General features: G+C 25.2%; 1 protein-coding gene across 2 annotated transcripts; it reads right to left on the bottom strand.

Moving 5' to 3' along the window:
- LOC113849206 (vesicle-associated protein 1-1-like) lies at positions 1 to 4,238 on the bottom strand. 2 transcript variants are annotated; one of them, XM_027478927.1, is made up of 8 exons: positions 4,050 to 4,238; positions 3,827 to 3,897; positions 3,588 to 3,669; positions 3,235 to 3,350; positions 2,965 to 3,129; positions 2,822 to 2,872; positions 1,747 to 1,824; positions 1 to 434 (listed from the first exon to the last, which is right to left on the bottom strand). In XM_027478927.1, the coding sequence occupies exons 1-8, from the start codon at positions 4,099 to 4,101 to the stop codon at positions 324 to 326; spliced, it is 726 nt and encodes a 241-aa protein (XP_027334728.1). In that variant the 5' UTR covers positions 4,102 to 4,238; the 3' UTR covers positions 1 to 323. The 2 variants fall into 2 exon arrangements, with proteins under 2 accessions (XP_027334728.1, XP_027334729.1); XM_027478928.1 differs by lacking the exon at positions 2,822 to 2,872 and having other exon boundaries at positions 29 to 434; positions 4,050 to 4,231.
- Positions 4,239 to 12,739: the final 8,501 nt, after the last annotated feature.

Here is a 12,739-nt window from a genome sequence, read left to right as displayed (position 1 = left end):
AGAATTATATGGCTTCATAATATTGAAAAGCACTATCATAGTGCCAATGACTTTGCATTATGGGGACGCGGATAATAGGAGCTGCTAAAGAATTAATCACATGTACCACATAAGATAACAATACAGTTTCCATGATACAAATTTTGTCCACTGTCTATGATTTGCTATTGCCGAGAGAAGTAGCTATCTCTGACCACACATTCCAAATTTCTAGGAGCAACACAGGACAATAAGACAACAACTGTTTTTTGCACATCACAAACATTTTTCTTCTTGATGCTTTCTACAATTGATCATTTTGGAGAATCTGGCAATCACACAGGTCACGTCCTCTTCAATAGCAAACCCAAAATGATGCCAATGAAGCCAACAAGAACTACATACATGAATGGTACACCACCTCGGCTTCTGCTGGCTTCGCGCCTCAAAAGCTCCTGTGATGGAAGATTCCAAGCCAATCCAAAATTTTATTTACATGAGAACCATAAATTTCCAAATAATCACCATATGGTGCAAGTATTAACTTCTTCACCAAACACTTAACAATTATGGCAAGACTAAATTAGATTCTAACGCTAGGAATGGATTCTCTCATGATTAAATTTCACAACAATGTCATGTGTAAGATTGGGTTCCATCTCCCTCTTGATAGATAATGAATAAGTGTGACGCTATTAAATTAAGGGTCTTGCTAATAAGACATCGTTTCAGAAATCAATAAATAATTTTTTTTTTTAAAAAAAAAAATTCTTGGAATGCATTATAGATATCACAGGAGTAAGTGCCTTTTTATGTTTTTCAATAAAAAGTTTCTAATTTTAATTCTTCAGGGTTTTCCGAAAATTAGTAAGTACAAAAATAGATACAAAACTTACACGACCTATCATATCACATGAGAGGATCCCCTCCCATTAATACTCAATTAGGGAAAATGATCTTTTGTCTGAGAAGTGTAAAGAATCTGAACTATTAAGTGTTCAAAAAAGCAAAACATAGAACCAAGAAGAGTGTGAACTCTAGTGCAAGGCTATCATGACTACTTACTTCTTAGTAATCAAAGAATTCAAAACATATTAGGCAATGAAAAAGGTCTCATCTTCCTGGTTTGGTTTCCGTGGGGAAGTGACAACTATAGGAATACTGAAACAGACCATCTAAAACTATAGGCGAAAAGTAAGGTGAATGGTAAATGGGATAGTTAATTTCAGAAACTTGACTGGTTTGCTCAGGTTGACTTTCAAAACTAAACACCAACCAAACTAGTACAATCAGTTAAGGAAAATAAATAATCCTATAGATAAGCTGAAACGGAACCAAAAGCTATAAAAAAATCATAAAGTAGCAATGTAGCATATGTTCCCTCATTTTACTATTTCTTGTTATTTGGAAACAAAATTAGTTTAGAAACTGGAAAGCAAACAGGTTCCCTTTGGTTCCTCTGCCTCCACTTTCCCAATATGCAATCATTTAAAATTCAGAAAAAGGTTTTAAGATATTCAGACACTCTTGATTCAGGAATAGATGACTAAGACAGCCTTATCTTTCTCAAACTGTAACTTCAGACATAAAAACGAACATTGAATTCAATTCAATCTAATAGTTGCATAACATAACCAAATAACAAACTAGAAGAGTAATGGAAGGGTATATCATCAAAGGATAAAGATCAAGACTACCAATGGAACATTCAAGAGAACATGTATACACTTGATTAAAAGAGTTCGTTTTACAGAATGAGATCCATACCAGTTCTTGCTGAAGCCTTTTATTTTGCTCAATAGCAGAATTCCTTTCCTCATTTACCTTTGAAATATGAGCTCTTGCCTGAAATAACAAGATATATTCAAATTAGCACCAGTTTTTCTGAATTCATATCTCACCAAGAGCGATCCAGAGCAGTTTTTCTTTGAGGTAGAAGAGGTAAACACTATAGGCAATGTGTAAATAGATGACACAAATCAATCAACTTTAAACAGTTCATCAGCAGGAGAATTTGATAACGATGCTTAAATTAAAAACCAAAGAAACTCACAGTACCACAAGACCATGAAAGATCATTTATAAAAAGCCAGTACAGTATGGGGTAAATAAGTCCATAAACTCCCGAAAACTTATAAATTTATGCATTTCAAATAATTCCAACCACCAAAACTAAATTCGAATTATCATGACACTCAATATGATATCTCTAAATTGACATGCAATTTATGCAAACCGATCCTTTTGGCTAGGCTTGTTTGGGGATCAAAATTTGGAGTCAAAAGAAGATATTGTTGCAGGCATGTTTGGCTTGGGGTAAACAGCCAACATCAAGCATTACCTTTTCCCAAATTAAAATGTATTCTGTGCTACATAGCAATTATAAGAGTATATCCTCATTTTAGTCCTCCAAAGTTACATGTATCACCACATAAATCTTTCAAAATCGTAGTCAACACATTAATCTCTCAAAGATTTCATCTCACCATATTAATCATCCAAAGAACTTGTCACCACATTAATCCCTCAAAGATTTAATTTGTCACCAAATAAATAAGTCTTTCAATGATCTAAAATGGAAGTATAAAGTGGTAAGAAAAAAAATCTTTGAGAGACTAATCTGGAGACCAAAATTTTTGGAGGACTTACGTTGTGACACATATTTAACTTCGGAGGACTATATTGATGGTTTACTTGAAATAATAATGATAACTGATCTTTTTATTTTTCAATTGAAAAAACCTAATCAGAGAAAAGAGGGAAAGTTCGACTTGGTGGAGGCATGATATCATTCTTAATGACAAATAGCATAGATGTTAGAGATACGTATGATATAAGTCACCTCAAATGAAGTATCCTGATGGTCACCCCGCTCAGTGAAAGCTTTTGAAGCCTACAAAACCAGGTTATCACAACAATTAATTACCATAAAAAAGGTGAAGATTTGTTTGAAAATATATGCAAACCCGCTGATTGATTACATACCCCAGTAAATTCCAAAATACTTGAATGTCCATTCTCTGATACAGATGCACGTGGTGATGAATCTTCGTCGGATCCTTCCTTAACCGGGGAAGGTGGTTGAGGAGGAGCAACATAAACAACTCTCAATTTGCACTCTTCAACATCATGGCCAGATTCTTTATTGAACTATATCCAATTAGCATAAAAAGCCATCAATTGGTCAAATCATGCAACATATCGCACATTTAGCAATTCTATCAAGAAAAACCGACTTATTGGTTGAATGGTTACCATTTCCGGAGTGATATCTTTTGTGGTTGCCCCAGCACTTGCAATTACACTTTGAAGAAGAAACTTGTCCTTGCATTGCATGTCAGGGGGTGCCTCCTTTTGAGCTTGCATTGTTACTGAAAACACATAAAAGGGACAGTTACTTAAAAATGTTAAAAAAGAAAAAAAAAATTCTATAGCACAACTTAACCCTAAAAAATTACTAATTCAAAATATTTCACCATATAGAGCCAAGTAGCACACATAATCAAGTAAAAAATTGTTTCTCTATGCATGCATGTGTGCTTGTTTTTCGAATGAAAGAGGGTTAGTGATGAAGAGGTGAATATAGAAGGAGAGATAGAAAAAGATACCAATAATATCACATGTAGACCTAGGCAACACAACTCCAGTGTTAGGTCTAACACAATACTTCTTCGGATTTGTCGTTTTAACCTGAAACGCAATGAATTTCACTCCAAAATCAAAATTGCAAGTCTCAATATAACACAAAATTAACAAACAATTTTACAAACTAAACAAACGGAAAATAAATGAAATAAATAAATAAAAATAGAAAAAGTAAAAGAAAAATAAAGAGTAAAATTGCAACCTTGAAAGCCACATAGTTATCTGTTTTGTTAGACAACTGCAAAGAGCATGAGATCTGCTTCCTCAATTCAACTATTCCACAAACACAAAACCCATAAATAGAAAATAAAAAAATAAAAATTAGAACAAGACCCAGAAGCAGAAACCGAACGAGAAGGGCAAAAAAACGAATTTTGCATAGAAAAGTGATGATCTTTGTTATTGGGAGAAGCGAAGAAGCTCACAGGGAAACTGCAGCTCCTGAGGCTGTATCTGGAGTAGCTCGCCGGAACTCATGGCGGCGGATCGGAGAGGATCACCGGAGAGAAAGATCAATGAGGATTTTCCGGCGACAGAAAACGGTTGTGTTGGTAGAGAGAGTCAGAGAGCCGCAACTTGCAAAGCAACAACGTGGGACATCATTTGTTTGTCTCTCATCTATGGAAATATTTTACATACAAAGCATCGAAAGGAAGGGTACTTTTGTCATTTCATTTTTCAAAATCATGACCACAATAGCTGGTCCCATCTCTACAAAATAAATAAATAAACAAACTGACTAAGGTGTACTTTTCATCTCTTTACTTTAAATTGTATGTAATTTTAATTTGATAATTTTTAAATGATTAAAATTATTTATTTTTAGTCTCTTTAATTTGAATTGTATGTTATTTAATTGATAAAATAATTTTATTTATTTATTTTTAAAGTTATAAAAATTAAATTTTTGTATTTTTTTAAACTTTTAACCAAAATTTTAGGAAATCTATAATGAATAGGAATATAAAAAAATTTTAATGTTCTGGAAGTAAAAGTTTAATGTAATTAAAGAATGTTATGAGATTAAAATTTGAAGAGAGAAAATGTTGGGTTTTTTTATTTTGATTGATAAATCTTCAATAAAAATATTTTATTTGATAATTTAAAAAAATGAGAAATTAGGAGTTTAATGTAAAAAAAAAAAAAATCAACGAAGAGTAAGTTCACTATAAAAAAAATTGATAACTGAAATTGCACAAAATTTAAATTAAAAATTTAAAAACATAATCAAGTCAAATAAATAAATATTTTAGACAGTAGGAATAACAATTTATGTTTAATAAAATGATGTAATTCTGTCAAGGTAAATAAAAATATATTTATCATGATGGCTTTTTCTCTAGTTCTCCCCACATCATGATGTGCTTTCTTACTTGTGTAAATTTCATTCTCTTTTTTCTTTCCAAGTTGATATTATTCTTAGTTGGTTTCTTAAAATAAAGCATATTCTTTTCTAAAAAGTTTAGTTTGAGTCCACCGGTTTACTCCAGCAGGAAGTATTTCACAGTATTTATATAAAAAAAATGTTTATAAGATTAAGTAAATAAATTAGAAAATTTTAAAATATTATGACTATTTATCATTTTTTAAAAAATTTCAACTTTAGCTTCCTACAGATATTGAATAATAAAATCTATTTTATATTTTAAAAAATATATATGAAAATTAACGAAATTGAATACTTTAAACAAATTTCACACAACGTTAGTGAATTTTGATTGTAAATTTACATATGCAATCAATGATGATACATTCAATTGGTTGCAAATATTTGTTGACACAAACTACTAAATTTATTAGTAAATGTTAATATTACACTTTAATGCAATTTTAAATATATAAAAATAATACTCTTTTGTTAAAATATAATAATTTTTTAATCAAAAACCATTACCATTAAATGTTTAAATTTAATTTAATTAAATCAATATTTTTATTATAGTTTTTTATGATATTTTTGTGTCACTTAATACTTTCTAGATTTAGAGCAAATCAAAAAACGTATTGACTGTTTTTTTTTTTAAGATGACTTTTATGAAAAATGTCAGCTAATATCAACAAATTCATGTCAACTTGAAGATAACAATGATTAATTGAGTTATTTTTTGTGAACATAAAAATTCAAGAGATGAGCTTTGTGTCATTGTGAACAAAAGGTGGAGATATTATTTGAAATAATTTTATGAAATACATGTTCTTACGTGTGGATAAAAATATGTAAGTAAATAATGTAGAGATAAATTAAATACTAATGGAAAGGTTGCATCATTTAATTCCATTAACATGTAGATTAATAATAGTATATATGAAAAGATAATATTAAAATTTTAAAATTTTAAATTCTTCCATTTTTAAATTTTTAAACATTTTAAATTTTTTTTAAAAAAAATTTAATTCCATTAACATGTAGAGTATGTATGAAAATATAATATTAAGATAATATTGGGACCTACACAAAAAATTCTTCCATTTTAAATTTTTAATGGGATCCAAATTATCTGCAGAGATGTTTGTAGTTAATTTTATTTCTAACTGTTATAAAAGATAATATTTTATAGTTTTGTTTTTCGCAAGAGGGTTGCAGAGGATTCAAATTCATCCTAGTAAGGAGAGGAATGGTATTGGAGATTTTTACATTTTTCTTTTATTTTTAAACTATAAAATTAAATTTTAGTTTATTTATTAAAAATGTTTATATCAATTTATTTTTTTATCAATACTTTTAAGATAATTTAATTAGTTATTTTTACTCTCTATTTTTACTTATCCAGAAAAGTTATTTTTTCTCTCTCATTTCAATTTATCTAAATAATAAAATATTTTTCACTCAATTTTCACTTTTCTATCCTCCTATTTCTTTCACTTCTATTTATTTTACCTCTCATTCAACTAAAGGGCTTTTTTATTTAAATATTATAAATTTAAAAATAATTTTTTAAATTATAGATTTTTTAAAACTATTTTCCTGTTTAGGGTGATTTGGTTTATGTGGCATGCTGTTTCGTCAAAATGGCAGGCGAAAATATTAATTTTTTTTTAAAAATAACAAATTTTGTCACCTAAAGTACGAAATAATCAAATCATGACACGTGTAAGCATATGAAAAATTTCACAATATTTATAGTGAAATTAATAAGCAGTTTCGCCACGAAATGTGAGAAACTTATAGATGGTGACATGTGTCACAATCTTAATGAGTTTTGCTATGAAAAGTGAGAAACTCTTAGATGGTGACACGTGCCACGATCTTAATGAATTTTGCCATAAAAATTGCACAACTTACGAAAAGTTGACAAGTGTCACGATTTTAACCTATTACGCAAATTAAATATAAATTATTTTAATTTCTTATAACATTATCATCATATCATAATTAAATAAAATTCTAACAAAATTAACTAACATTATACCTAAAAATATTTGTTTATTTACATACTATTTTAAATTACATCTTAATTTAAAAATTAAAATTATTAACATAATTAAGCATAATATTTTTTATCAGTAGATATTAATTATAATTATATTAAAATTAAAAAATAAATTACTAACATAATATCAGAAAATATTTCTTACATTTATATACAAATTACTAATGTAATCACAATTTACTTTCATTAATTTTAATAACATATTCAAACTAAATCTAATTTAAATTTACATACAAATCAGACCATATTGAAAATAAAAATAAAATAACTAACATAATACTGTAAAATATTTTTTTATTTAAATACAAATTTAAATTATATCTTAATTAAAAATTAAAATTACTAACATAATTAAGCATAACAGTTTTTATTAGTAGAAACTAATTATAATTACAATAAAATTAAAATAAATAAATTACTAACATAATACTAGAAAATATTTTTTATATTTATATACAAATTACTAATATAATCACAATACATAATTTATTTTTATTAATTTTAATAATATACTCAAACAAAATTTAATTTATTTTTATATACAAGATCATATTTAAAATAAAAATTAAATTACTAAAATAATAATAATTTGTATGTAAATATTAAAAATATTTTCTTGTATGTTAGTAACATATTTTTAAATTTTAATATAATTATAATGAATATCTATTGATAAAAATTATTATGCTTAATTTTGTTAATAATTTTAATTTTTAAAATTAAGATGTAATTTAAAATAGTATGTAAATAAAAAAATATTTTTAGGTATAATGTTATTTAATTTTGTTAGAATTTTATTTAATTATGATGTGATTATAATTTTATAATAAATTAAAATAATTTATATTTAATTTGCGTAATAGGTTAAAATCGTGACACTTGCCAACTTTCTTTAAGTTGTGCAATTTTTATGGCTAAATTTACTAAGATCATGACACGTGTCACCATCTAAGAGTTTCTCACTTTTCATGGCGAAACTCATTAATATCGTGACACATGTCACCATATGCAAGTTTCTCACTTTTCATGGTGAAACTGCTTATTAATTTTACCATAAATATTACAAAAATTTTCAGATGCTTACACATGTCATGATCTGGTTATTTCGTACTTTAGGTGGCAAAATGTGTTATTTTTAAAAAAATATTTTCGCCAACCGTTTTGGCGAAACAGCATGCCACGTCAACCAAATCACTTGAGACAAAAAAATAGTTTTAAAAAATCTATAATTTAAGAAGTTGTTTTTAAATTTAGAATATTTAAATAAAAAAGCCCAACTAAAGATGAAAGAATAGCAACAATGTCATAAAAAGTATTTTTTATTTTCGCAATTAATTATAAAAGCATGGGCTAAGTATATTTATTTTAATTGGTTCTTAAAAATATGTTATTTACTAAAACAAAAAGTGATATAGATTGTTAGAAACTAAAGGCATATTTAATCTAAAAGTATTATTTTATTTTAGGTTTTACTTTTTAATATTAGTATAAAAATGATAAATAAATTATTTACTTTTCATTGTTTTTTATAAAAAATTAAAAGAGTAACAAGATAATATCTTTTGTATTATTTGCAAGAAATTAGAATAATCTCAAGTAATAAAACTAGTAAAATTTAGGAAAATAATTTAAAAGTTGGGAAATTTTCAAATGTTAGATAATTTAATTAATTTAATTTAATTTCTTATATTTGTATTACTTCTTAAAATAATAAAATGTTCTTTACTCATAACATTTTTCATTTAGATAATAAAACTTCACAAAAATATTATTTGGTATGCTAACCAAAATCAAAATAATGTTCTCTTAAAAAAAATCAAAATATTGTAAGTCGTTTTTCATTTGCTCTCTAGTCTCTACTTCACTAAAAATTAATTAAATATTATTTTTATGGTAGTAATCAACTTCCCATTAATTTTTTAGATTTTTAGATATTGCACTCTGACAAGGAGATGACTTCATTGATTTCCATGACAATATTTTATAGGAAAAGAAAAAAGATTGATTAACCACTTGTTAAGGTTTCATACTTTTTTCATATTAAATTAATTAGTTCTTAGGTATCATATAATATTTCTATTTATATGTTTAAATTTATCTTAAAATGTTTATAATGTTAAAAATTGTATATTTTTTAACAATACCATTATTTATTATTTAAAAAAATTCACAATTACATTATAACTCTTTTAAGAAATACATTTTTATCAAAATAATTATTTTATAATAATAATATTAATTTATACAATCAGTAATTTTAATTTTGAAAAATATGCATTATTTATTTATTTCAAAAGGCAAATAACATACCTTTGGAGGAAGGATAAAAATATGGAAATGAACAATGACAGTGTTTTCCTTTCTTTAATTAATTGCATTAAAATGGCATGACAATTAAGGCTCACTTCTTGCCCACAGACCACGTCCCCATGACATTTTCTTCAACCCTCTTCCTCTCCTTATCTTTCTTTGCTCGCACATTTCAACATTTTCATTAATGCTTAAAGAAGTCCTGCACCATTTTAATTTTTGGATGCAAAATATATTGCATAAGATACGATTCAGATTCTTTGCATTTATGAACTGAACCCTGTCATTTAAAAAAAATTGTTTAAATAAATTTGATAAAAAAAGTTATTTTTATTTAAGTTAAAAAAATTAGTTTAAGTAAATTTAGTAAAAATGTGATTTTTACTTAAGTAAAAAAAATTATTTGAAGAACTTTCATTTTGTATCAATGACTATTTTGTTACAAAAAAAATCTTTACATGTATTATTCTACCAAATATTTTAAATGTATTGTCTAATGAATCATTCTATTAAGCATTTGTAAGATGTAACTATTTAAAATTGAGTTCAATTATTGAAAATAACTATAAAAATTATAGAAATAATGACTTTAAGAAATTAATTTAAAAATAACTGTAGTATCACATAATTGATAAAGTTTTTTATACATGTATTGTCAACAATAAAAATAACCATACGATCTTGTACAAAAATCTTCAAGATTTATATAGTTTAAAAAAAATTAAATTTTTTTATAATTTTAACTTAAGGGAACAGGTGACCTGTTTTTATGTAGGGTAAAAATAATACACATTTTTGAGAATTCTTTTATGAGTTGGACCAAAATAGTAATGTGTTTGAAAGAATTTACAAATTAATAGATTCTCATACATTTTTTAAAATTAATTTTGATAAATTTTGTTTTTGACCAATGGTTGGTGCATAAAAGTTGATCTTCATGAGTTCACCCATTAACATGCTTATAAAAGAACTTCCACAGGAAATTTTACTTACAATAATGAAAGATCATCGCTGCCTACTGTTCGTGCAAAGTTGCCCATCATCATTCGAAGCAACAAACATTATAACTCATAAAACTCGTAAAAGTACCTTTAATTTCTAATTTGACTTGTTTATGTATTAAAAATTTTCATATTAATTAAGAAGACAGTTAAAATATTTTTTCTATAAGAATTGGTTAAAATATTTTCATCATTGTCATGATTCAAATAACAATTTCATTAACATTACTTTTTAGAAATGACTTCAAACATATAATTTTTGTTTTTTTTTTCCGACAATGAAAGCATTTATTACATTAACGTAAAAAAGTGCGATAAACACTTTATTTTTAATAAAAGAGAATCACTTAACATAATTTGTAATAAATACTCCCTTCGTCCTATATTATATTACGTGTGGTTAAAGATTTTTTCACACACAAATTAAGAAATGTAATTAATTTTCTTATTTTTATTTATAATTTTTTATTATATCTCTATTACTCATTGACTAATTAATGAAATAGAATGTCAAAATTTTTTCATTAATCTAACACATGTTAAGATTATACATTAAAAACTTTCAACTGCTATTATTAAGAGTTATTACTGTATAATAATTAATAAAATCAAAAATTATTTAAAGAATATTTTAAGTAAAAACAAGTTAATGCATCATTGAAATGCTAATATATAGGTATTTTTTTCCTTCCAAAATGTCATTTATTAAGGGACAGAGAGAGTAATATTTTAAAATTTTAATTTTTATAAGTTTAGTCACATTATATAATTTATAGAATTAAGTTTTTTTTAATGAGAGATAAAATTCCATTATTGTTATATATATTTAAATTAATCTTAAATATTGATGTTTATATTATCTTCTTTAAATAATTTTATTTTCATAATTTTACTTTTAATTTTGACTGTCTAAACTCGAATTCATTCTTATCTATTAAAATAAAATTATAATCATTCTTTTGATATACTATTTGTATTTGCATTTCTTATATGTTTTTATTTATGTTTTTGAATGTTATATAAATTTAAAATACTCATGCAATACATAAAAATTGATAGTATATGTGAGTTTGTGTTCTGTAATTTAAATTGGTAATTATAATTTGTATATTTACTTCTTATGATAGCAAGTAAAATAATAATAATAATAATAATAATAATAACACAATATACCGCAAAGGAATAAAGGTGCATAACATCTTATAATTTTTTCTTCTCTTTCTTTGAACTACATTAAAAAAAAAAAAAAAAAAAAAAAAGGAGTGGTTTTGCTCTTCCCCTTTCCTTCCAATTAAATCTTCTTTCTTTCTCTCTCTTTCGTCAAGTCCAATTTAGTATTATAATTTAGGACGTAATTAGGTCATAGACATTTCAATTTCAATTTTTTATGTTTAAATTTTTTAAACTAAAATATATAATTTCATGTCAATTATTTAGAATTACAAAATATACAGTTTGAACAGTTTTAAATTCCTAACCTACCCTCTAAATATTGTCAATTTTTCATTTCTACATTGTTCAATCACCAATTCCACCAAACAATCGAATTAATATCTAATTCTATAATTTCTATAATTCAATAACAGAATCTGAAATTCTAAAGCAATTATAAGTTTGTCATATTTGAAATTAAAAATTATTATTTTAAAAATAAAATTCTAATTTCATCATGTAAACACATTCAATGGTGCATTATTTTTTTTTAATATTGTATATTATGTTATAATTAGCTGACGCTGTAGAATGATTAATTTCTTTTTTGTGATACTAACGTTCTTGGTGTTCAATTATACAAGGGTATCAATTTAAGTGAGTCACAAAATATTAATTTTAATTAAACACTTATTAAACAAATCCGTCCATATGTTATAAGTGTATTCAAAAGATATTAATACCTATTAGGTATTCAACACTTTAAATAAGAGGAGTGTTCATATTTCAAATCACTCTGTTTTTTTCTATTACAATACACTTCTAATTGCATGTTTTCATAAGAAATAAAAATTTATAAATTAAATTTCAAATTTTTTACAAAAATAGAAAAATAATATATAAAAATATATATTATTTACTATCAAGCACATGGATTAACTAACATAAAGTTATTTAAACTTAACTAATGATCTCAAGTTCAAATCTTAATGACGCATGTGTATTGAATATTTTTAAGTAGAATTTTGCCATCCACAATAATTCTATTTGGTTGAAGCAAAATTGATTATATATGTGATCTAAATCATAATAATATATACTATTTATATTTAAACATACAGAAGAATAAAAAATAATTGGCAAAATTAGAATTCAGTTGTATTAGCATGCATGAAGCTTCTGTTAAAACAATGGTAGTTTTGTAGCTTCAAGAAAATGTTT

Source organism: Abrus precatorius, unplaced genomic scaffold, assembly GCF_003935025.1.
Source record: "Abrus precatorius isolate BTA unplaced genomic scaffold, Abrus_2018 Scaffold9, whole genome shotgun sequence".
Classification (NCBI taxonomy): domain Eukaryota; kingdom Viridiplantae; phylum Streptophyta; class Magnoliopsida; order Fabales; family Fabaceae; genus Abrus; species Abrus precatorius.
This window is presented reverse-complemented; position numbering and strand designations above follow the sequence as displayed.